Here is a 27193-nt window from a genome sequence, read left to right as displayed (position 1 = left end):
AGCCATCACAAACATTGTGTTTTCTTTTTAACTAACTGGTTGATCTGATTTTGTTATTTTATGACGAGGACTATTACGTGCAGTTGTGGGATTACTGAGCAATTAGTGTCCTGTGTATTTTCTGGCATTACCAAAAGATACCAACAGAAAACCAAACCAGTTTTCATTTATTTTCTAAATAATTTTTTCTAACCTGCCCGAAACTCACATTGTTCTTGAACTCAAACTAATGAAACTCTCTCCTGACACTCCTTTTATATGATCACTCTTCACATGGATAGCAAACGCAGCAGAAACAGGTTTCCTCCTGCCTTGAGGATCTCCAAATCCTTGAGGATTTCTAGCCCCGCTAGGCAAGGGGCATCTCACAGACTGCCTCAGGTTACATGAGATAAACCTGCTCAACACACGAGCACCCTAAAACCAGAACACCAGAAGCAGTTAAAACCTTCGTTTACAGCTGTCCTGGGCAGCACTCCGCTACTCCTGGTAACAGAAAACAACCCGCACCTTCCTCTCTCCTCAAAGGGAGGGAGGGGTAACGCCAAAGTCAAGGCAATTTTGTAAACCCAAGGCATCAGCTGCCACAGTTTCACGCTGACCAGCTTGGACTTTCTGGACCTGAAGGACTAACACGCCCCCAGCCAGCCGCATGAACTGGAGGTGGCATCTGGCAATCTACGCTAAGGCTTCTACTCGTGTTCGGATTTACAGCCAGATGCTTTAGATTTCAAATGTGGTGCCTTACCCACCCATTTTAACAACATATTTTGTAACCATTGATCTACATACTTGAGTTATTTTTTCCTAATGCATGCAAGGCTATTCTGACATAGCCAAGTTTAATGATTGTGATTATGAAAAAGGAGGCTCAGCTCATTTTTCCACAATCTCTTATTTAAAATCCTACTTCATTTACCACAAACTGATTTATAAGATTCAGCTTAAACTTCTCCATCTATTTTAGAAGGACCAAAAATATCAATGTGCACCAGACATATAAATCATTGCTAGTGCTATCCCTCCAGCAATTTTATAATGGAAACATGAAAGTACATACAAATCATCCACAGGGGAAAAGAGAAGTGAGCACATATTATATAAGCTTTGGATAATTACTTTTTAAAACCAAAGGTCATATGTTTAACTAGGCATCTGGAAATAAATGCTTTAATATCATGCAGATCTCATCTTAATATTAAAAGAAATTGCAAATGTGAAAGTTATCCATAATTACCTAAGCGCTCGTTTGTTTAATATACAACAGTCAAAACTAAAAATACACAGTATTACTAAACCAGAACTGTTACAAAAGCACAGGAATGGTTAGGGGCTTATCATCACGTCGTATCGCTTCTCGATTATGTGGCCAGTCTCTTGTTTTTCAGCCTGACAGGGTGGCTGCCAGGGGGTCCACGGAGGAGTGTGCAGCCTGCACTGCCCACAGGCAAAGATCCCAGCAACGAGGCATGTGGATATCCTCTTCCGAGGAGCTTTTAACTAGCCTTTTACAGAAGGCCAGCAGTTTCTACGACAGCCTGTCTTGGAGCCTATCTGCCTAGTGAAGCATTTGCACGGTGTCTTCTTTTTTCCAAGAGGTGTTATTTAAGAACCCTCTTAAGCTTGTGTAAAGGCCTAGAGCATTTTAACAGATCTCATTAAGCTCAGGAGTTTTGGAGAAAGAACAAGACCATCTCAAAGCAGACAACTCCTGACTATTCTGCAGTTAAGATGGTCAGGAAAGGGAAAATTTTTAGAGTTTGTGCTATCGTACAGCCTCCTTACGGCTCCTGCTGACTGCCACGCTGACCGTCCTCTGCTTTACGAAGACCTCCATAGGACAGCAGTTACTCAAAAAGAAAGAGCATCGTTTTGCAGAAGAACCCTTCATACCAACTGGGATGAACACTCACCATCCAGCAGGTCACCATTTAACTCGCTAAGATTGTGCTTCACAGAAGCATCTGCTAATTTGAATTAGATGTCAAAAGACCATAGTTTCCAACAAAGATTGTGGCTAACAGGGAACAAGGAAATTACATCTCATAAGACTGTAAAAATTAAACACTTCAACTGCAAATGATACATGAGCGCTGAAATTAAGGCTTGCTTAAAATAAGCGGAAATCTTATTACGTTAACTTTCTTCTAGTCAAAGATTTTCACAGTTCCTTAAAAGCAGCCGAAGCTCCTTAAACCCTCCAACACCAATATTCCTTCTGCAGATAGAAGCACTCTCTGAGGAGTCCTCTGCACTTTGAAACAAGATGATTTACGAAAAAGGCTTGAAAAGAAGATTGGGAACAAAGAACAACAAATAGAGAACGGTAGAAAACTGATTTTGTAGGACTGAGTTTGCATTCGATGAGATCTCTGTGACAGAAAGGATGCTCATGGCGTCCTCTAGAAGTCAGGAGGTTTATCTCCCCATCTGACCCAGCAAATCCACCCAGAGACCGGAAAAAAGGGAGTTAAGGGGGCAGCAAACTAACACTTGCTACTGGCAAAGCTCAACATCCAAATGTGGAGCTGACAGAAGAGTTAGGCCAAACAATGTAATCATGTAGTATCTGGACAACAGTTGCATAGGGGAGAACCTCGACATTTATTTCCTGTTTTAAAGCTTCTCTTCAATGACAGAAGCCTTGGGAGAAGGTAGGTTCTATTAAATACTAGCATCTCTCCCTCTGCAACCCAGATCATCTGACAGACCTTCCTCTGGTCCCACAGCAATACCCTCTGTATCATCTTCACAAACAGGAAGTGAATCTCTTAAAAAATATACAGAAAATTCATTTAATATTAACGTCCTTATCTGTGGTTTTATTCCTAGATATGCATGACATGTAGGAGGAAACAGTGAAGATACTGATACAATATTCTCTAAAGTTCAGCACCAGTAAAGACGACATGTGAAAGTCAACTGAGCACCTCCTTAAGGTCGGAGAAGGCTCAAGGCTCACGTGACATGCCATAAGGAGAACCAGTTAACCCGTTCAAGCTTTCTAATAACTGAATTTTCCTCTTTTTTAAGAGAGATTAGCTATTCAACTGAAGTTAATCTGACATTGTTTCGTAATTCAAACGTGTTTCGTAATGATGTAGTCAGTTGCACACTCTTTCAAAGGAGCTACAAGGGGTAATTGGGGTTACAAACTCTAAAGGAGAATTAAAATTCTATTTATGTTTTGGATTGCTTCCAGCAAAACATTTGTTCAGCAACTCTAATACATTGAGAGCACACAATAAACTTTAGGAATGTCACAAATGTGTTTATTTCGCTGACAACATAAATAATATGGTGTGAAGCTCAAATTTCTCTTTGTAAGTAGCGCAGAATTGAAGCACGTTCTGCAGGGATATGTATGTTAATTAACATCTTTTACTCAAATGTTGTTTGTATAGCTTGTACATTTACCCTAGTTCAATGACAAGACAACTAAGGAAAAGAAAGGTTAACTCATTCAAATAAGGCACAACATAAAATAGCAAGCTTTGTATAAGCAACACATACAGCTTTCTTACTCAACAGTTATATCATAGAGAAAAAAAATAAAAAGAAAACCCAAATTGCATAGAGATCTTATTGCTAATGTGTGAGGGATAGCTGACTTCTTAGACTGGGCTTCCTCCAGTGACTCCATACGTACTGCCTACCACAATAATTCACAACAGCAAATGCTGTAACACAAGAAAGAAGAAAATACAGAAATCTCCATCCTGATGCTATCATGCTGTGAATAATACACAAACCCAATTAAAATCAGTTGACTGAATTATTAGATGAGCAGGTACCAGGGAGATAGTACAAACGGCACCATGGGATTCAGTATTCATTGTGCCCCTTTTCTGTACTTTGCAGCATGAAAAGGCACACGATAAATACTACCCCACAACCATGAATCTGTATTAGTATGATTTCGCATGGACTTTTGTTTGGCTGGTTGCTTTTAACAGAAATGAGTGGGATTTAGGAGTGCAAGTGAATATTTACATGTTTTGGGTGATTTTCACATAATTTGTTGCGGAGATGTTGCTATGGCTCATCGAAGGTAGAGTGCTGGGAGATTAGCACTTTTTCCTCTCCAGCTTCCGTGACTGTTCTCAAAGAATAAAAATTACATCCACAGAATTTTAAGTCATTTCCATGTATCAAATTGCTCCCTGACATCTGGCATTTCTGCAGTGGCATGCTCCTAATTCACAGGCAGCTGGTGACGGGCTGGCAGCATGCTTTCTCCCTTTGCTTGACCAAGCCATACACTAACATCACTTTTCCTGATTTTCAGAGGTTTAAATTATGGGGGGTTTTAGACAATCCTTTCCCTCTTTCCAAACCTCATTGATATGGGGACAAAGAAGGGGGCCTGAATCCACACTAGGCATCAAGGGCCTTACAACATATATGCAATGAGGACAGAAAAGGAGGCCTCTGTAGATAAGACAGGTCCTCCAGCACTCATACAGACACAGGGAATGGTTGTTAGAAATGCTCAGAGGAGCAGCAATCTTCCAGACCCCAGTCTTCTTGAGAGATGATCTCCAGAGGTCCCTTCCAACCCTACGATTCTATGAGATGATGGGTTCAGAACATCTCTTGACAGAGAGATGTATCTCCTTCCCCCTCTACATGTGGTCACGTAACACAAAGAAAAATGCGTGCCTGTGTTGAATCAATGTCCTGCTTCCCCACACTCCATCTGATCTCCTTCCCTGTGTTCATTTTTCATCTTCTCCCTTTCTCTGCCACAACACAGCCCTGGCCCTTGCCTCTCTACACCTTGACATTCATTTTCCCTTGCCAACAATCACTCGGATGCTAAGTTCACATTTTGATTTTATGTACTTAGAAAATTCAGTACAGCCTCAGATTCCAAGCACGATGTGCTGGGAAGTGTTTTGGCAGAGGCAGACTGCACCACCCTCTTTTTTAAAAACAGTCCCCAGATTATCTTAGCTTCCTGGATTTGTTCACGGAATATCACTCTCCCGTTTGCGATACTTTCCTTCAGTTATTTCTGAAGTGTTTTTGAGGACTGCCAAGAGCGCTTAGAATATGCTGCTATTCAAATACAGCAGATGGCACTGGTGTTAAGTAAGCATTATGGAAATTTACTGTATTCCTAGAAAAATCAACCAAGTGAACATCAACTAGTAAGTGGCTAAAATATTTCAGTCACAATGGGGAAAGAAATTCAGAGACATACTGTGACACGGTGTTCGATGTCTCTTCCCTCTAAGGCACAAACTAAGTCATTCAAATAGGTCCCTAATCTTCAGTAACTTTTCTGTATCTTTGAACATTTTCTGAAACAGAAGCAGTCTCGACATTTTAGGACCACAACATTTATCAACATCACTGAAAAGGTACCTTCTGTTCACATAAGTTATCTTGAATTGCAGATTGTTGTGAGACTGTTTTTCCTTTGCTCATGCTGAGTATTTATCACCAGCCTTGTTATTTTGGGGATAAACAAGCTGCAGCTATGAATGGAAGATACATAAATTACGGATGCTCACAGAACAGCTGTAAACAGTATAAACAGGACAACACAGTGTAAAGGGTATGTTAAACCCTGTGGCTCTCCAAGAACCTCTTCGATGTACTCTATTAAAATACTCTTCTCCTTAGTCCAAGCTTGAATTCTTAGAAATTCTGTGTAGCTTTAGAAGCGAACAGAATGTTTTGCGTCCCCCTGTGCCTGTTCCAATACAGAACACTTTATTACATACCTCAAATATTGCTGCTGTTGACCGAAATTTTATATCCAAACACCTAATACTTCTTACAACTCTCAGTTTGAAAATGACTTAAAATTCTTTATCCTTATAATTGGAATGTTTGAAACACACATATACAAAAACTTTAAAAAGTTCCTCATCCATAACACACACAATCAAATGCTAGATCCTTTTGACTTTAATTTCTGTTCTAGCACTGAAAAAACCCACAGGAGAATACAGCTCTAGTCATCAGATAAATTATGCTAAAATTACTTTTAGCATGGATTTAAAGAACTCATCTAAAGACATAAAAGCAAAACATTCAGGGCCAGAAAACCCGAACTAACTCCACTGCAGACCTCAAGTTTTTGCAACAAAAAAAAGATTATAATGGCTGACATGTCAACAGCTGCTTGAACAAAGGCAACCAGCGCTACCATCGGCCATGTATGTTCAAATTCTAGTATTCCACCTGGAGTCTGAGAGACAACCTATTCTCTTTCTTCTTAAACTTATTAAAAGCTAGTTATAGCAGCCTCGGAAAATCCTTTCCAGTCTCTTTACATGAAAGAGCGGTGACTGATGAAGGCTCTGAAAGGAGACTGAGCTCTGCAGCAGGCATGATGCAAAGAGCAACGGACGGGAGGAAAGGCACAGTCTAAATGCCAAAGTCCAACAACATATATTCGTAAGGAGGAAAACACACACATCCCCCAGCCTTTTCCAACTCACATGTATGATGTTGACTTTACTTTTGTAAATAGTACTGAGTAACGCAGTCAGTTTCAGCACAGATTTATACCTACTTAAAATTTAAGCCTAGCTTTTAATATGCTGTTACTAAAAGAGATTTTATTTCTAGCAAGCCTAGTGTGCTCTTTTGTAAGATTTATTAAAACTTTCATAACTGGAAGGGTTAACAAATGCAGACAACGTGTCAACAACAGGTCATTCCAAAAAGCTCAGTTTTTCTTCCCCTATAGATCTACAGAAGATAAACAACTGTACACAATATTTTATTTAATTCACATTCCTTCTGAGTGCAGATTTACAGAGGAAGTGGGCTTGTTCCTGACTCAATTCCTGAGGAAGTTTAATAAATTAAAATGTTAATCTGTTCTTTCTCAACTCTGTTGAAGGCATCACAGAAGTATCTGACAGTGACAGATAAAAAATAGCAGGCTATTATGGTATCTACTACTCAGTATTAACACACAGAGACAACTGGGCTTATCGTCTGAGCGATACCATACGGCTTAGTGTTTCCTGGCACATCCATTCTTCAGCAAGACATGCATAAGACAGAAATCAAATCTGCAGCGCCAACAGTGATAATTCTTCTACGATTTTCTTTATTTCATTATGAAGCAGCCTTCCCAGGAAGCACATCTACACAACATGGTGCCACACTTTTACCATCACTAGGTGCTCATTTACCAGCACCGAGTCACTCACACTTCCAAAGATGTTTAAAACCACCCAGCAGTCTTCATTATCACAGATAGTTTCTCAAAGCCAATTATAAACGTTATTTTATACAAAGTTCTGAATGCAATAGTTGATAAATAAAGACAAATAATGATGGTATCTAGCTTTCAGTTCCCACTTCTTCCACTGTGCTGCTGTGTGGTCCTGTGAAGGGTAGTTTCACTCCTCTGTTATTAGCTATATTAGAAAACATTAAATTATTTCATATTCAAAATTGATAGATAACCAGTTGCATCCCTTTCTATTCAGTCTTGATCACAGTATAGCAGCTTAGTAGTCAAACTAATAATTTTTATAACATTACTATGTAATTAGTGACACTAAAATATAGAAATATCTGTACCAGCCCAGAAAAGGCAGCATGTAGTAGGGTTCTTTATATATTCCTTAAAAGGAGAGAGGCACAATCCTGAAGTATTTTATATCCCCAGGAACTGCACACAAAAATAGCCAGACTGACTTAAAATGGAGGTTACCAATAATGTCTCAAAATTCTAGGTTAAGAATGGAATCACAGCTTTAGCTTTGAACCTCCTTTAGTTTTGGCAATACTGTATATATCACAACCAGTTAAAGTATTTTCTTTTTTAAGCAGAAAAATTCATGGAAATTTACATAATGCTTATAATTTTTCTGCCAACTGGTTTGGTTGGGTTTTTTTTCCCCTCTTCTAAATGCCTAATTAAGGTCACTTATTTAGTGCTTTTAAAATCCATATTTTAATTTTAAATTGTAGATTTTGAAATGCAAAATGAAGTTAAATGTCAACACCCAGGTGCAGTTGTTGCACAGCTCTATCTAAGCAACATGTGCTCTACCTAGATGAGTCGCTATTTCCGAGCATGACTTTAAATAAATAATTTAAAATGGAACAAAAAGAGACAGCAAAACAGAGCCGGCTCACAAAGTGTTCAAAAGCATAATGTCATATTGATAGATAAGAGTGACAAGTCCAAATACAACTCTGAATTTCATCAACAAAGTTGTTCTTCAATGCAAACAGAAATAGCAAAAGAAGAGGAGACAGATGAAGCAGCTAAAACAGGCAGCTAAAAGGAACACTGTAGAAGGATCTTCAGCTGATGCTGACATGTTAAAATTTATCTACGTAGCCAGGCTCAAAAACACGCAGTTTGCTGTAATCACATGAAAGCTTTCAACTGGTTTGTGGTTTTATTACAGGCAGTCAAAGTATTAAAGCCTTATAATGTGTACCACAGCACTGTGGAGCACCTGCCTGCAAGCCCAACATTTTCTTCAAGCTTCTCATTTGGGAAATACAAAGAATTCAAATACATTTCATTTCTAGGCGAGGATGGGCGATGGATTCTCTCCTACAGTTATTGAGGCAATATTCTAAGGCCACTAGAAATTTGGATAATTTCGACATCGAATCACGTCCTCAACGGCCTGAAGACAGCTTAAAAATATAAAAGGTCAGACAACAGGATAAAAGAATCACATAGAGGCCATGGCAAGTCCCAAATTCATACAGATTTATATAAAATTGGCACACGCTTTGATGGGATTTTTAAAATTTATCAATAAAACTTAATTCTCACCATAAATTTAAGTAACTTTTTATGGCCTTCCACATCCCTGGACACGCTCCTGCCCAGGAGGTCCAATCCCCAGTCTGAGTGCCACCATTCCCCTGAGCATGCAGGGAAGGCAACGTGACCCCCTGGCTAGCTGTGAAACTACAGGATTTACAACAGGTGTTCTTCCTCTCTAGATTGAGAATTAAAGAACATCTATAAGGACCAATTTCACTCTTTCAGCGACAGTCAAGAATTAAAAAGACAAGTCCCATCTAAAACACTCTTGGTTGACGCAAATTTTTCATCTGTAATTCAAATATTTTTGTGGGTACCAGAGCAGCTTCCTTGGAAAGACTAGTTGACAGCACCCATTCCGCAATGGTTTTAACTGGTTTTCTTCCCCTAATATATTTCTTTCATAAAAGAATTGCATAGGATGTAAACATTTTGTCAAAGACAGACAGGCCAGGGATGTGGAGAAAGCACAGTCAGGAAGGAAGTTGAAGGCTATTTAAAATTTAGCTGTATCTGTGACAAATTAATGAGAAGGATGGAAGCTTGTTTTTAAAAACACAAGACAGTTCACTTCAAAGGCTTCTTGGTATTTTGAGGATTTGTTTTGCAGAAGAGTATGTTCCACTGTTAGCAGCTGCAACTGTTTTTTCTCCTTCCAGTTCTGGAATTACAGGTATGCTGTTTGTTCAGAGATAAAGTAAAGAACAATTTAATGCAGACAAATTTTTTTTTTTTTGATTGCTCCATTACTCCTTCTGGAGGCCGACTGTACAGACAGCTTCACGATGGGATCGCAGCCCTCCATTAAGCAATGGTTTACTTTCTTATTCTGCCTATGGCCATCTGCCTTCAGATTTTTTTTTTCCTTCTATGATGAGGGCCAACTAGATTTTTATTTTAATATGGTTTTAATCTACGCTCCCTCCCACAAATTCTCAGAAGTGCCTGTTACTTTAGACTGGTTGAGTCATGAATCTCAGGAGCAGTTTTCTGATAGTCCATGCTGCTGCCTTAGAATGTTGTCTACACACTGCCCTGCTGTTTCTCAAGACGTATGGATGTATCTTCTCACTTGAAATCAATTTTCTTACCATTTCTGGTTTATTTGTAGCTGTTGTAAAAGAGGCGCCTTTAGCAGTATGCAATGACCCTCCCCAAACACTAACAAGTTTCCCTTTCTCTAGCAGACTCACGTGTTGCGCACTCTCACTTTCCCTTTGGATTCTGCCACCTTCTTTCCCACAGTAATTCCTTCAGACATGCTGAGATAAATGCTGCCAGATGTGAGATGAATGCAAATGTTTTAAGTGTTGTTTCTTTTTTCGTTCTAAATATTAAACCTATATTAACCAGGACTAAAAGACTTCAACATATTTTATCATCGAGCTTAATATAACAAAAAGCGCAGGAGCTTCAGACAGGATGTAACTACGCTGCTGTCACAATAACCACCACTGTGAAGTGATGTTCCCTACTTCTTGACAAACAATCTCTTAAAATGGTCATTTCTGAGTGCAGGTCTACATCAAGATCAGAATGAAGTAATAAACTGAACTGACACAGAATGATCAAATCCACGCCAGAAGCTCATTCGGCAAATTAACTCACTAGCAGTTCAAAAGCGATAAAGGGACAGTGTTCATCAACTGCATGACCAAAGAAGAGGACACAGAGCAGAAAAACTAGTCACCTTTCTGCTTTTTCTATTTGCTTAGTTAAAATAATCAAGATATTGTGAAAGAAATAGAGCTCAGGTGTTTATATGGAAATTTGAAATCACTACCTTTCGCACTCGTTTGGATAGCTGGCTGTATTAACTTACCTCTTTTTGGTAACTGAGCACCAATATGCAGAAGTGACACTCTTAAGGGAAAAAGTACCGAGTTATGAGTGGTGGACAATATTTGTTTAATAATGAATGTTATCAAGGCATGTGCAGCAAGCCTGAAAATTCACAAGTGAAATACTTCACAATAAAAATTAACAGACTGAACTATAGTCAACAGCGTTTCATACTCATGATGCCCTTTGCATTTAAAATCCTCAATTATTTTATTTCTTTATATTTTTTTATGTCGGTGACCCATTTAAATCAGAGAGGAAATCAGTGGCAGGTCCAAAAATGGGTTTAATTCCACAGATGCCCTGACTTCCCGGTGACAAAAGGAATTACTAGTATTTTATCAAAATAAGCATTCCAGACTATCAATCTCTTCTGTTTTTTTTAAAGGAAGCATGGATATACCTACAATACAGAAACATACCATTTTGTATCTGGAGTAATGTGTTCCTTAGTTGGAATAGTAGGGTAAAACAAAAAAGGAAAAGACCTTCATGCAATTGTGCTGTTTAGCATGCAATACCCTTACTGTCTTTGGGCACTCCGAATCAGACAATTTGGAGAGCTTTCCCTCTAAAACCCTGCTAGGCTTTTACTACTAGGTATCTTCAAGAAATTAGAATTCCTAACTTTGAATAAATTATTTAACAAATTAAATGAAGAACAGATGTGTGCATCAGATATTCTTAATTAGATCCCTTAGCAAAGAATGAGGCAATCCACAATTCTAATTTTAAAACCAAACCAGCGTTTCACTGAACATCATCTCTTCGATATAACCATGGTTTCTACATAATTTAGTTACACGCATTTTGAAATTAAACAGTAAATGATTCCAACAAAATGAAAGAAAAAAAAAGAAGAAACATGAAGTAGAGGAAGGGCTTTCTGATTCAGGGTTTTTTTACCTCACAAAGTAGTAAGTCAATGATGTGGAAGACCATGCAGAGCGGAAACTTGGCAGTAAAAAGAGTGAGGAACCACTGGGACGCATACATATGAGCTTCCAAATTGAGGTCTGAGAAATGGCTATACAAGTCTGGTAACTGCTCCTAGAGTAAAGGAAAAAATAAATGCCACAGTATTACTCATTAATCCGAGTTCTTCATCTACACTGCCAGTAAGTACCAGGTTGCTAAACACTGAAAAACACAACAAAATTAAATCCTGGCTTCTTTTGAGCTATGGAAATATGTTTCTTCATAAATTTAAGTGTCCATGGTTACAGTTTTTAGAAGGTATATCCACTGTGGATTCTATCACGGTATCAAATAATGTACTGAGATTATACTGAAAAATTACAAAATTTTCAACAGTTGAAAGGCAGAGCAGTTGTGAAATCTGCGTCTTGCACAGTGTGTATTTTTACGGTATTCCTTTGCTGTGTCTTGCTATGAATTCTTCTGCTATAAAACCCAATGGATACTAGACCAAGGAGATCACCTTGCAGAGCCTGAAAGCAACAAAGCACTCCACAGACAATTTCTCTAACCAGGAGCATATATAAGCAACACAAAATAAGCACTGATAATCCTACTGTACACCGATGATATATTCATACTCAGTTAGTAAAGTAAAAATCTTTGTTAACATATGTAAATATTGAGAAGACCATATGCTGAAGTTAAGTATCAAATTCATTAGTATGCAATTCTGCTCCATCAAGCAGGAAATACACATGATCTGACATCTGAAAAACAAGATCATGAAATTAACTGTGATCTGTTTTGTTTGGTTTTAATATATCTCACAGAGGTATGGTCAGCTATGGTAACTGACTCCAGCAACTAGCCTTCACTATGCTAATAGAAGCACAGGTCAAAGCTTAATGGACTGTCTGTAATTCCTTATTAGTCAGAACAAATCTGTTTAAAACTTGCAGCCGTTTATTTATGTTAAATTGCTCTGACTGTGAAATAATTCCATCTGAAGAAAAGAGCAACGTATTGAAAACACAGTAAAATCTACAAAATGACCTACACTTCGTTCGTATTTCATAAGCACCAGGTTGTCCTGATTTGCCTGACCTCTCAACCATCAACATAATTCATAGAAAGTAGGACACTGATGGTGACAGTCCAAAAGGTATTTTGGCCTTAATAGAGTAGAGACATTCTCTCTAAGCAACATCACGGAATAGGGAAGAGAGAAAGACTAAGCAAACAGAGAGAGGTAAAAAAACAGGCACCTACTCTGCTTGGATACCAAGATGAGCAGCAAGATTGGTATATGAAAGACAAAAGAAATTAGAAATAAATCTGACTCATGGTGTTTGGATCCAGAATTAAACTTCCCTGCTTTGGTTCTACCCCCCTCTAAAAGGAGAGGGTTTTTATTGTCCAGTATCTTATGGAAGAAAGCATTAATCTCTTCTTCATGCCATGTTTCCATTTATGAAAGTAGAAGAATTTGTTACCCTGGCCCCACCTGCATTAACTTCTCCAGCTGGAAAAATTTGCAATGGAGATCTTCAAAGTTATTTCTGTAGAGTTCCCTCAAGCCATAGTCGTACATTATTTTCACAAATACACAGAATGCCTGCTCCTCCGGCATCTGTTTGGAAAAATACACAAACATAATTTTAAAAACTGAGCTAAGGCTGGAAATGCCTTACACAAATACACGCGCTTAAATACCTTACACATGATGAATTCAGAACCAGGAATATATTAAAAATTTCAGCAAAGCACTATGAATGTAGAATTAAGCAACTAAAATCTCAAGGGGACTATTCTCCTTGATAAGCACCTTGATTTGGCTTTGTAAGACCTTCTTTGAAGAAAATGTGGGATGATATCATAGGTTCATGTAAGTATACATCCCTACAGCAGCACAACTGTCATCAGTATTCTTTCTGCCAAATAGATATGAGAACAACCCGTACACAACTCTCAGCTACAAAACAACAATTTTTAAAGAAAAAGAAAAAATGAGAGAGAGACTTGGCTAAAAGGGAAAAATTCAGGACAACTAAGGTATAACCAACCCTTAGTAAGAATAATGCTTGTCTACTTCCATCAAAACCCCGGAACATCAAACTCTCTAAAGTCAGGTTTCCCATGATGAATAAGGAAATAAAAAATTTTGCCTTCAGAACCTACTTGTGAGCTCAGGAGGGCTGATCCCGTCTATTAACATCATGGCTTTTACAGAAGCCCTATCTCCATAATCTCTTCTTCATTTCGACCATGATTTCTCACCCAACAGAGCTTTAGAAGGCAGTACTAAAGGATAAACTGTCTCAGCCACTTGGAAGTTACATTTGTTGGCTTGAGCCCACTGAACATCACATTTGTGGGAAGTCCTGTGTCATCAAACCTCCACGGATAAGACATCTCTCCCCTTCCCCCAGGCATTCAGGTACCACAATAATAAAAAAAGGCACAAGCAGAGTCACTGCTGACCCCGAATCAGGTTTCAGTCACATTTAAAAACAACCTTTATTTTGCAGGCACCAGATTGTAATTGTAACAAATGAAAACAATTATTGAGTATCAAGAATGACAATTCTTGACCTTTTAGTATATTCACTCATTCAGCCTCTTGCCAACCCCTTATCAGATATCAGCAACAGATGAAAGCTCAGTATTTTCTTCAAAGGGAATTTTGGTCTCTTGATATTTACCTCCAGGGTTTCATCTTTTATGATTCAGCCTATGATTATGGCCTGTCTCCAGGGCCACGGGCAGACGCTTTCATTTTCATTTTCAGAGAGTATATACAAAAGTAACTAGTTAGCACAAAGAACTGCCAGATCAGCTGCTGGCTACCTGTCCAGGCTAGATTTGCCTATGACAAGCTCTTAGGAATCTCAAAGCTCTTTATCACGATTTTATCTGGATGGAATGATCCCCACTGGCAGCGGATAAAAGCTGGATGCAAAGTAAAGGGAAGAACGGTTTTATCCTGACCAAAAGCCTTGAATCTGCTCTATAATAAGACAAATGCAAATTTCTTTTTTTTTTTTTTTGGTAAGGCAACAATTACTTCTAATAGAATGACAGATGCTCATGCACAAGCACACCTACCTTGCATGCTCAATCAGACACACGTGCATTGACAATCGTTCCTCCCCCAAGGCAGGGAGGGGCAACAGGGGTGAATAACAGGCCAAAGTCATTTACAGGCGGAGGCCACTGAGTCCTCGCTCTCGGTGGATGGAAGTTCTCCAGTATTACCAACCCCAAGAATTAAAAATCATAAATCAAGGTTTCACTTTGTATTTATTTTAACCAAACCACATTTTTGGTGCTTCGATTCTGATTTGTAGCATTTAGATATTTGCCCCTTATTGTCTTTTCTTTGGGATCACAAAAGCCAGAAATTTACAAATTTTTAAAATTAAATATTAGTTTTTCACACAGCAATGCCTCCAAGAGGTAGACAACAAGAAAAAAATAAGTCAAATACTGTGAGACTCACAGTAAAACGATTAGAGTTGGCAACACCGCCCGCCCTGTGATTAGAAGTTACCTGCTCACCTTTGATGGGAATTTCATCAAAGCAGCAAAATCACAACAAGCCAGGATGGAGGTTCAGGCAACTCAACCATCCCTGAAACATACCTACACTAAAGAGAAAGGATATCCTGTCCCAGAAAAAAAGGGAAAGGAAGGGGTCTAGAAATCCATGCACAGACAGAAGAGTTAGAGAGGGTCTGACAAGCATTCACAGCAGACAGACTGGTTGGAGAGTTTTAGAGAAACAAGAGCTTGAGGCCATCCTGGGAAGCTCCCAACTTACATGAGCTCACTGAGACTGCTTCCCTTCCCCCCTTTCTTTGATTATTTCAGTTTAATATCCTATTATGAAAGCAAATGTTACAAAGGGCATATTAAAATGAGGGTAACTGCCATTTAGTATTCCCTGTGTACAGGGCAATTTCTTCTAAGTCCAGAAACACCAGAAACAGAGGTGATTCTCTACAGTAATGACAGCATACGACTGAGTGAGAGGAGCTGAAGCCTTAGTCAAATGTTAAGAATGTGACACCCACTCATTTCTAAACAACTCTGGTATTGAAAATGGCTTATTATTCCAGTGGAGCTTAAACATCCTTCTTTGGGTAAGAAGTTAATTGCAAAATAACTGTTAGATAAGCTAATTTGCAGTATATGTGGGATTGCAGTAATGTGACTAACTCAGCTTTATCCTTAAAGAATCTAAAGCTTCTGTGTAACACCGTCGCTGCGTATCACGCTCCTGAAGTCTTCAAGGAGTCATAGATCTCACTAGGAATTACAACTTAAATGAACCTGAATTTGAGTTCTAGATGCCTTAGGAAGCTTATGTATAACATATATACGACCAACAGCTGACTCAAAATCACGATCTGAAACATATTCCAACCATGATTAATAATTTATTCATTAAAGCCTGAGAGAAAAAGCAGGCAAGAGCCCGAGTGAAGAGTTGTTGGGGTTTTGGGTGGTCTATTCAGATATTCTTTAAGATACCCACATGACTTGAATCTGCTGCTTTGCCACCGATACATCAAAGTTAAAGCATCTTGCAAATATAAAAATTGTGTATTTATCTATCTCTATACATACACACGCATGTATATATAGGAAGCAACAGATCAAAGTTTGTACGGTTTTTGCTTACAGGCTGAAACATCAAGGTTAAAATTCAGCTTTCACTCAAAAGATATTATAAAACATCCCTAAGAGAAAAAGTCTCACTGAAAATTAATGAGACTGCTTGCTCGGGTTAGCTACTCTGAGAATATCTTCCAAAATTAAATTTCCCATAAACACTAAGGGAGTTCACCTACGCGACAACTAAATTAAAAGATTAATATGTAGCAAATCAGTTTCAGGTTTTGACACAGAAGTATTTCACAATTTAATGGATTTCTCCTAGATAAAGGAAATCTACATTCATAAAGACAGAAGCCATTAGTCACTCTTTGCCAAAAAGTAACAAGAGGAAAATGAATACAGACAAATAAACAACAGTAAATATCTCTCAAATAGCATGTTACTGATTTTAAAGCCGCTTTGGTTTCAAATATCAAAGCTTTCATTTTGCAATTAACTCACATGAAGTAGAAGCACAGCTGCAAGGAAAGACTGTCCCTGGCAATAGCCAATGTCTTCATCATAGACAGAGTATGCCTAGAAAAAATAAAAGCCAACATATATTTCAAATGCACGCAGGCATTATCAAAATCAATTGAGCTATGCAGAACATGTAATACTATTCAGGCTAAGATAATAACGGGAGTGAAACCGTAACCATTTCTGCGTAGGCTTTCAGGGCACTTAAAACACCTACAGGTTATCCTCCATCTTCCATAGATGCCATATTTGTACATTTTTATTTTTATTTTTCAAACCGCGTGAAACGAGTTGGATGCAACTTCCTTCTTCTAAATCAAGGACAATTCTGCTGAGGTCAGTAATGATATAACTTTGATGACATAATAAATATAATACAAAGACCAGGTTGCTTTGCGTTGCGGGGAGAGTGCTTGCTTGGTTTTGGAAAAACAAGTTCTGAGACCGTGAAAGTATAGGACCTGAGGCCGGTTGTTAGAAAACCACCGAGAACTACTCCAGCCTGAAAATTTCATCAGAAACAGTTTTTCCATGTCCTTGATACGCTGAAGAAGGAATAAGACTCATTTTCCTATGGTATGACTGACATCCTACTTTTTACTTACTCTTAAAAAAAAACCCCAAAACTAAAATAACCAACCTTTCCTTCCCCCTTACTTTTCCAAGACAAGATGACAGATAGTGTTTTTAAAGATAAGTTGGAGGATGTTAAGAATTTGAGGAAACTCAAGAAAGCATAAGCAGCACTGGGATTGACATGGGAGAGAGAGACATCCTGGGAGAACAACGAAGGTACCACAGTTGCAGCCAGGGAAAACGAGCACTGGGTCGGAGCTACGGGAGGAAAAGCCACACGAGTCAGAAGATCCGCTTTGCCCCCACACCACCTCCAAGACTGTTTATAAATGTGAATAAGGAATGTCAGGTGTGCTGGGAAACCAAACCCACCCCCTCTTTGTACAGGGTTTCAAAGGTGGCTCAAAAGGCAAGGAGAACTGTGACTCCGCGAGAGATGTGACTCCTTTCCAGCCAACAGCATTAACATAACTGCAAATAGTTTCTGACAGAAATTGTTGAAATCGAGGCCAAAATATTTTTAAAGTCTTTAAATCCCCTTTCCTTTCTCATTCTGATGGGCAAAAACTAAGAAAGAAATATTTATAAGGAATTCTGTAATGATTCCAGAAGAGAAGATTTCTGTAAAGAATATAACCTGAGTATTCCTTTAAAGCTCACTGTTTATGATCAAGTCATCCATACATTTCCTAATACATTTGTAGCTTTGTGAAAAACTGAACTGTGACTTACAGCTCTTTGCCATTTGTCTATATTGCTCACCATTCTTTGCAAGTATGCTAGATGGGATTAGTTAGAATCTGAGTGAAAAGAATCCATTGCTCAGCTTCTGTAGCAAGAATACAAGCAAATACAAGCAAGAATAGCAAGCAAATACAAGAAGACTAGTCACATAAATTATTGGGGGAAAAAAAAATAAAAATCAACGAACTGTTACAATCTGCTTATTAGTTTAAATCAGCTCTACCCACAAAAATAACTCCAGAAGCGTACAACAGCAGGCAAAAAACTTTGAACTGGAAAAAAAGGATGCTGTCTTGGAAAAAGTGGATTTAAAATTACTCTTTAGCTACAAACTACTGAATTAACAGAAATTACTTTCAACACTTCAATTAATATTGCATATGACTAATTAGAACCACCTATTGATTAATCATCATAATCTTTATCTATTTGTTCCCAGAACCAATCAGTTTATGGATGCCCAATGCTTTATTTCTGTAGCATTCTTAAAAGAAGTATTATTTCTGCTTTTGAAAGGCCAGCTCCACTCAGAAACAGATATGCAGAATTACAAATTATAAATCTGATCTGTGACTTCTTCATATTATATTAAAACGCTTTTGTTTCCCTACAAAAACTCCAGGCTGGAAAATTAATAGCAAATTATCAATGCATGGGTGTACTCTCTGTTGTGAGAAGCATTATTAGCACAATAGCTAGTAATTTGCTGAAAACAGCAATAAATGAATTCAAACAAGTTTTAAAATACCTATTGAGAAATCAACACACTGGAGCAAATAAACTGCCTCCAAAACTGGCAAAGATTAAAAAGTTAAGAAAGTTACCAGAAATAAAAAATACTCCTTTTGAGATTGTGAAAGAAGTTGAAATTATAGCAAAAGAGGGACAATGGGGAGGGTGCCAGAAAAAGCCTCACTCTGCATGTTAAATATAAAAATATGAAGGAAGACCAAGAAGTGTTCTCATCATCAACTTCCTAAACACATTAAAACTAGTAATAAATCCATTTCAAACACATCCACGGCAGGAAGGCAAACCCTCTACTTGGAAAATATATGATCAAGGTAGAAAAGTTGTATTTAAACTACAGCAGAAAATGCACGTGAAACTTGTGTCTGCTTTATTACAGAAGAATCACCGGGGTTGTCATCCTGCTGGAACCATGTCTAACAGGAGATGTGCTGAAGGATCTGTCTCCAACTGAGTATCAGAAGAGATGATAAATTAAAAGGAATAAAAATACTAAAAATTTATTAAGGACAGACAGTATTCACCATAATCTTGGGGACGGGGGTGGGAATTGCTAAACTGGTAAACCATTAACTGGCTGATTAAATCAGAAGAACAGATGACAAATTTGAAACATTTGTAAAATTTATGAAGTAATTCTAAAAAGAGGCAATCCATAGAACTACAAATCAGTAAGTACTGGATAATTTGATCTAAAAAAATATTTCAAATTAATTAATGGACACAGATATACATAGTATATAAGACAGAAAAATATCTGAGGGCCCTGTTAAAAGGATGTCATCATTAACAAATCTTTGAAGCAACTAACAACTACGAAAAAACCCAAAAACATTAACTGCTTGATCTGTTTGTTTTGTGAAATTAATTTCCACTAGGTCCTTCTCCAAAATCTGGTCTTCACAAGCAGCTGTTATCAGACAGATAGATACTGACTTCAGTTCTACATGAGAATTAGATCAAACTGAGAAAGATTCTGCTGTTAAGTCAAAGCACCATAATCCTGGCAACTAAAGATTTATTTTTTAATGAAGTCTCTAAAGTCTACATGATTTTATTGTATTTGCCCAGAGCAAAGACATTTTTGAGGCTTTATGCATATTACGTTTCCAATTATACTTTTTTAGTTTTAAGTAACTTATGGCACTTGATATTGCTGAAATATAGTGTAATTAACCAAAATAGCCTCAAAAATAAGGGTGCTGCCTACAGACACCATCACAATATCATATTATTAAGAAAAAAATATAAGATTAATTACTTAAGATTTATCCTTTTAAGGGACTGAGGAGCATTAACTTTGTCTTTCCACATGAAATATGAAAACAAAGCAAAATCCCAAAATCCCTATTGCCATTGCAGTCATTTTAACTTTGCAATTTCAAGGGAATGGGCTTTTTCCCTGTGACAAACTTCGACAATTTTGCAGTCTTTTAAGTTATTATTTTCTTAAGCTCTTGGGGAACCTCCAATCACAATTCTCCAGTTAACTAAGATTTTAAATATTCTCTGTCTCATAAATAGGACTTAATGAAGATTCTGCCTTGAAGCCTACTTTCATTCATTTTAACTAAAAGAAGATCTCACCTACAGAATTAAAACATCTTTTTAATAGTTTTCTGTCTTCTGAAGAGAACTACGTGCAGTTATTAGTACAACATCTTTAAAAAAGTGAATATTTTGGAAGCAACAGAGTCTCCTCAAATAAAGTCAATGACAGAGAACCACCTGCTTTTTGGGAAAGTGAATGAAGAATCCAGAGACGGACAGAAATTCTTCTCTAAAATAATTACTGGAGGAAAACCTCCCAAGATCAGGATCTTTTGTAGATATAAAAATTCCAAGTAGCACTTGAAAGATGGATGGAAAGGTTGCTGATTTGAATTTAAAACCTCAGATTTCAGATTTCTGCTATTATTGTGCATGAGTCCCAATAGCTTTTAAAAAGCAGGATGAGTAGGGAGTATGTGTCTCAAATTCCAGAATGAAATGTTTTTCATCATATTGCATCATCATAGGCATGAAAATAACTGCTTATATTTGGTGAAGATTCAAATGTACTTAAAACAAGAAGATGCGAAACACTAACTAGCAAATACCAGTTTACAATCCCATTGACAACTTGCCTCTACATAGTAACTCCATGACATTAGAAACTAAACATTACAATTACTTCAAAAACTAGAGAGAGCTCATGAACAATATTTCTCTAGCGACTGCCTCATACAAAGGTCTTGCATCTGCCAGAGCTTTCATTCCCCCGCAACGCTTCACAGCAGCGCAGAGGGAAAGGTGTGAGCCGATGCTCTACACGTCTCCATCCCTCATCTGCAGTAACGGCATCTCTCTTGTCAGTAATAATCTTCCCCGGCACAGAAAACACTCACTTCTCTGACAAAGCCACAGGCACGCTGGCACAATGCTTGTTACCCAGCATCTCTGTCTTAGGAAAAAAGGAAAATGTAACAGGAACTGAACGCAAGTTTTTTTGGGGAGAATTCCAAGCTTGATCTGCTCTCATTACTCACCTCTGCATCGCTAACGAAAGGATAAGAGATTATGTAGGGAATCTACCCAATATTTGATACAGACACAGCTCTGCACCAAAGTCTGTTTTAGTAGAGTTAAGAGACTTACACGGTCTCTGAAAAATAGACTGTCTCAAGAAAACATCTGTACTTTGATGCAGATTTCTCACGCAACAAGGTATTTTATGATATGCTTGGTCAATGAATAATTTTAGTGATAGTAAAATTTAAAACGCCATGCCTAAATTTATTATAAGGCTAACAGTCTGAAAGTAATAATATTCCTATGACTGCAGCATTTAGGATGTATCACATTATTCAAGGAATTTCTGTGCTAACTGAAAAGTGTATTTTTAGTAGTTAGTTACTCATTTATTGAGTATCAGAGAGAGGCACGTGTATGTTATACAATATGCCTCCACCAGAGCTGTAAGGGCCGAGAGAAGGAAGAAATCACATTTATTCAGGCAGGCCTCTGAGCATACTGAAGACTTTACTCTCTTTCCAGCACTCAAGATTCACAATCCTGACCTTTTCACTAGCACAGTCTCAGCAGAAACCCCATATGCAAGAACAGTTCTCCTGCCTCCTTGCTGAGCACAGATGCACAGAGAAGGAACCTTATTAATATGTAAATGGGAGAAGACGAGATAACATTAAAAATCCTTTGCATGAAACAAGACAACAATATTTACTGAAATTGCTGTTCAACCCAGGAGCAAAGAAAATAAACAGCTAAAAATAGATAAAAAATAATTCTTAACTGATTCTGTTTATGCTCCTATGTTTATTCTAAAATTGGCAAGTAGACTCCTATAGGAAAGAAAAAGATGTACTCTCTGACAAATAATCAAACCAAAGTGGACAAATGCTGAAACTTCCCATTTGTACACTTGAGGAGATACTAAGGATTGAAAAATGTGGAAGAATACGTGCATGCTGATGAGAGGGGATCGTCTGAAACAAGATGCTGCAATGAAATGGGAATGAAAATGTAAAAAAAAAAGGATGAAAGTTAGACAATCAGCTTACAGGACAGTACTAAGCAGCAGTTCTGCCATGCCGAAGGATGAGCCAAAGAGCAATCCAGCATTCGCAGCTTATCGCAGTATAGAAGCTACTGGTCACAGAAGAGCAACTCAAAGACATTTTCACATTTCAATTATACAGTAAAGAAAGTCAAAAAAACCCATATTGGAGCCCATTCAGTATTAGCTTTGCTAGGAAAACAGTTTATCATTCCCTGTACTAATGTGGGTACCAACAAACAGACAGACGTTGAAACGATGACTAAAACGGAGTGTTTTGTTTCCCAGTAAACCAGCTATCACACTGATCGTGCACATAAAACCTTCAGGCAAGTACGACTGGGATTAGGAAAAAACTACAGATTTGATCAACCAAGGAGTTAAGTGTTTAATAAATAATATGTCATGATACAAATGATTCATATTCTTCCATAATGCCTTTATTTACTGGAAAACACTAACACCAACTTTGAATCTCTGAGAAGTTATTCAACTATTTTCAGAAAAATAGGGAAACATCGTGTCTCTTTTTCCAGTTTGTCCTGTGAGAACACTCGCCCTAGCTAACCTGATTAACCTGCAACATTCTTCCTTTCTCCTCTTAAAGTCACAGCAGTTGGTTGTCGAATAGGAGTTACTTTAATCGGAAAATTAGAGGAAACACATCTCACGTTAACTTCTGCACTGCATACACTCCACACAGTTGAGAGGAGTGTTTCTGCCAAATGCTCCGATTCCCCGGAGCATCGAGCTGTTAACTACATGTGCACGTGTGAAGTAGGTCGAGAGTACTATTCCGTTATGCATTGTAATGCAGGGAACAAGCTCTTTAAATACAGCTAGAATTCGCACAGTATTTAAACAGAAAGCGTGCGAGAAACAGAACTATCTTCCCAAAGACGTTTTGCCCTGTGCAACTCTGACTTGTGCGATGTCCTCAAGTGAAATCTCCAATCTAGAATCTGGAACTCTTTTCATTCCTTATTACCATTGTCAGCATTAAGGTTTATTTTTAGATACTTTGTCACATAAATGTTCTGCAACCGAAAAAGTTTCCATCTTTCCTGATTTCCTACTGTTCTGAAGAAGAGATTAAGAGAGAGAACTAAAACTGACAGACCCGTTAAAATGAGGCAGTGAGCTTTTAATGGTTTTCCTTTTTATCTGACAGCTCGGATCATCTCTCATTTCAGTGGGGCATGAAGAAAATGCTCTTCAGCTTTTTACCTTCCCACTTGAGGACAGACCTTTTCTAGCCTCATTCAATAATCCCATTCTTCAAAGATCTTGATTTCACGTTAGAAGAAAGGCATGAGTGCACAGCACCTCTGATAAAAGTTATTCTAGTAATATAAAACAGCCACAACATTACTCTCAACACTGACTTTTAATTTTTTCTTATGGAATGACAAGTTTAAAAGCAACTTAATTAGCTTTTAACAGCATTTGTCTAAAGCTCACAACATCAATCATAAACTCAAGGACCCGGCCAGGGACAGGTCACCTGTAGAACAGAGCCATAGAACAGAGCCGTAGCCACTTAAGAGATCAGTGCAAGGATGAAGGATAAGGAGCTGCCTAGAAATCTACACAGCAGTTGCATCTGATCTCCATACTGGCACGTAGGTAGAAACTGTCAAGAATAAAAATCAGTAAACTTATGAATAATTCAATGTTGAAGATTGGATAGGGCTGTTCTTCCAGGAAGCAACACTTCCCAAATCCTTCTTTGAACCAAGGAACACACAAAAGAATGAGGCAGGATTTTTAGGATTTTTCTAGGATTTTTAGAATGCCTTCAACAAGATCCCTTCCCAAAGGCTATTTAGGGAACTAAGCTGCCATAGAAGATCCTCTCATGCACTCAAATAACTGATTAAAGGATAGAAAACGAAAGGAAGGAATAAACAGTCAGTTCTCACCTACAGAACCCTACAGCAAGATACTCTAGGGCCGATGCTGTTGAAGACAGTCACAAATCATACGGAAGACACAAAAATAGCATCATAACAAAGTTATGCTGATGAGACAAAGCTGTTCGAAGCAGTAAATTAAAAGCTGACTGCAAAGATGCTATGCAGAGTGTGCTCATATCAAGAGAAAGTGGCAAAGTGGCAGAGGTCACTCAGCTGTAGATAAATACAAAATGCTTCAAGGGAAAAGCAGTCAGCTCCATGTACACACTGACAGGCCTCTGATCTTCAAAGATACTTCAGGAAACCTGAGGAATGAGAGGACTAACATCTGAGCAACCTTCTCTGCAGGAGCAGTAGATGCCCCGAGAGCACAGAAGGCTCCTGGCTTTGGAAGACAAGTGGAACTCTTCACTTTTACTACAGAAAACCCAGGAAGGTCTGAAATCTCTGCCTCTGTGAAGCTGCCTGCTAGACAGCTAATTCCTTTAAGTCGCTTCTAGTGCAGATTCATTCCTTTATAACAATTCTTTAATAACAATTCTTTAATATTCTTTATATTTCTATTCTTTAATAACAAAGTAGACTGAGATACTCATTCATGAAAAGAGTTTTTCTTCCCAAGTATGTTCCCAAATCCCTTCATCATCCCCATGGAACTTCTACAGGTTCTCTCCAGAGCAGAAGTCCTCGCCTTTAATTCTGGACATAGCAAGCAAAAGCAGCTGCAGCAGCTGGAAAATACTGAGTTACTCCAATCATTCTATTCCTACACAAGATTAATCTGTCTATACTTCCTTTAAAACCTCGTTACTTACCATTCCATTTTTCTCTGTGTCATCAAGATATATTTATCAGAGATGATTTTTCTGTTTTCTTTTAGGTGACTAACCAGAGTACATCGAACAAGCGATCTTCATGACGCCTTGTTTGAAATATATTTATTCAGTGCTGATGTTCAGTAACCTGCTAGCTACCCAGTTTTTAATTCTTTAATGTGTACCTTGTTCATGCTCTAACTGATCCAGCATTTATACTTTTTTTTTTCTGCATCACAGACTACATGATCTACAGAATTTTGATAAAATCACCTTCACCAATGAAACCTGTGTTTTCTTTTTTTTTTGTATTAGCTTGTCAAGATCTATTTTCAGCAAACTCATAGGCATTCATTATAACATACTTCTCACATTAAATTCTTGATAAGCTGAATGCTATTCCATCATTTTTCACTTAACTGATATCAAACTGACAAGTCCATAATTACCTGCATTGTCCTAGTTATTCTTATCAAAGACTGGCACAGGAACTGTTTCCTTGTAGCCCAAGATTCGTGAAAAATCAATAGAATTGGTTCAAAGTTCTCTCTGCTCCTTCATTTTTTACTTTTTTTTTTTTAAATGTGAATTACTCACAACAATGAACTTCAATATATGTGACCTAAGCCGCTGTATTTAACAGTTGTCCAAATAATTGTTTGAATAGAAGTCTGTATCACCATAGAATTTATCCAGAGAACAGGAATATGTATCATTATACGCCAAAGGCAGGACACACTTTTCTGCTTGTTTTGACAGCTCCATCATTCTGTCTATTAATCAACTGGAGGTGGAAACAGAGTAAAAAGGAAAAGGAAGGGAAGTGGAACTGGCTATGTCTGAGGCAATCATTCATTCAACATGTAGAAAAAAATGTAAAATGAAAACTACCTGCCAGAAACACAATTAAAAGTGCAACTGACAGCCAGAGAACTGCCTATCTACCTGCAATATTCTACCTTCTGGATCTCCCCTGAGCAACAAAAGTCTGTCTGTACAAGCTGGAGAAATCTGTTCATTTAGTACATCAACTTTCCCATGCGCAAATTGGAAAAAATTAGATTTTTCTTTGATCAGAGGTGATCTGAGAGCTACATGTGAAAACCTATACACACACATCGCTTGTGGAAAGGTCAGTTAACGTTCTCTAAGTAATTATCTAGAGACATTCTTGCTTAACCTTATAGCAGAGCTTGCTCTGAGGGTTTCTCTCCCTCTGCAATCCTCTCTACTAGCAGAGCGAAAAATGTTCTATTACCCCACGCTTCTACGGAAGCGGACCTCTGATATCCAGCTGCCCATTAGTAAAGCTAGCTTGAGCCTCGCTCTTTGCATATGCATCTCAGGAGACACAAAGCGCAAGGATATAAAAAGTACTTCAGGATATTCAGTACTGCAGAAACACTATGCTCTCCACATGCAATCTAAATAAAGCTTTAAAATCTTATTGATTAGTGACTTAGTTCAGAACAGGGTTAGTAGGGCAAAATACAGTTATAGCAAAACACGGAACACACTTTAAAATTCAGAGTACCGACTGTACCTTACAGATTTTGTATAGAGATTCCTGACCGTCTCCTTCTGTATCTTTGAAATAATCATGTGCTGGGAATGTACGATGAATATCTCGTGTAATGACACTCTCTTGAGCAGAATCCTGTAAAAAAAGAGATAAAAAGTATTAGCCTGGTAACAGTGTAATTAAACATAACAGAATATAAAATTCTGTGTGCGGTTAGCATGGACACATTAGATAACTGCTTTCTGACTCATCCCCTAAAAATGCTTTGAGAAGAAACTGAAAATTCTCTAGTCTCATGTGCAGTAATAATTTGACAGTTTAACGAGAGCAACGTGGCATGTTTTCTGTCCTTCAGGCTTACAGTTCAACTTTAAAACTCACAGGAAATGACTAGTTATTTAATTGTAGGTGCATTTTTACCACAGAACATATACTTACTGGATTTCTCTGGGAGTAAAAAATAAAAAGAAAATTAGACTGTCTCTCTCTTGCAAGCTTAGAGGTATTAATTTAATATGTGTATCAATCTCCTGTAAAACCTGTGTTAATTACAAATTAGAACTACTACTTAGAAATGTTCAAAGTTTACCATTAAGTGGTCTTTAAAAGAACAAAGCCAGAATTACCAGAAAATGTTATACTTTC

General features: G+C 37.9%; 1 protein-coding gene across 6 annotated transcripts in view; it reads right to left on the bottom strand.

Moving 5' to 3' along the window:
- The window catches only part of RABGAP1L (RAB GTPase activating protein 1 like), a 261963-nt gene that overhangs the window by 84712 nt on the left and 150058 nt on the right, over positions 1–27193 (bottom strand). For all 6 annotated transcript variants that reach the window (XM_054211199.1, XM_054211198.1, XM_054211200.1 and 3 more), the window contains 4 exons: positions 26570–26683; positions 16652–16726; positions 13035–13160; positions 11516–11659 (listed from right to left, as the gene is read on the bottom strand). In XM_054211199.1, coding sequence (XP_054067174.1) covers positions 11516–11659; positions 13035–13160; positions 16652–16726; positions 26570–26683 — 459 coding nt within the window. The remainder of the gene's footprint in view (positions 1–11515; positions 11660–13034; positions 13161–16651; positions 16727–26569; positions 26684–27193) is intronic.

This window comes from Rissa tridactyla, chromosome 8 (genome assembly GCF_028500815.1).
Source record: "Rissa tridactyla isolate bRisTri1 chromosome 8, bRisTri1.patW.cur.20221130, whole genome shotgun sequence".
Taxonomy (NCBI): Eukaryota; Metazoa; Chordata; class Aves; order Charadriiformes; family Laridae; genus Rissa; species Rissa tridactyla.
The sequence above is the reverse complement of the archived record's forward strand: the minus strand, read 5'-3'. Positions and strand labels throughout refer to the sequence as shown.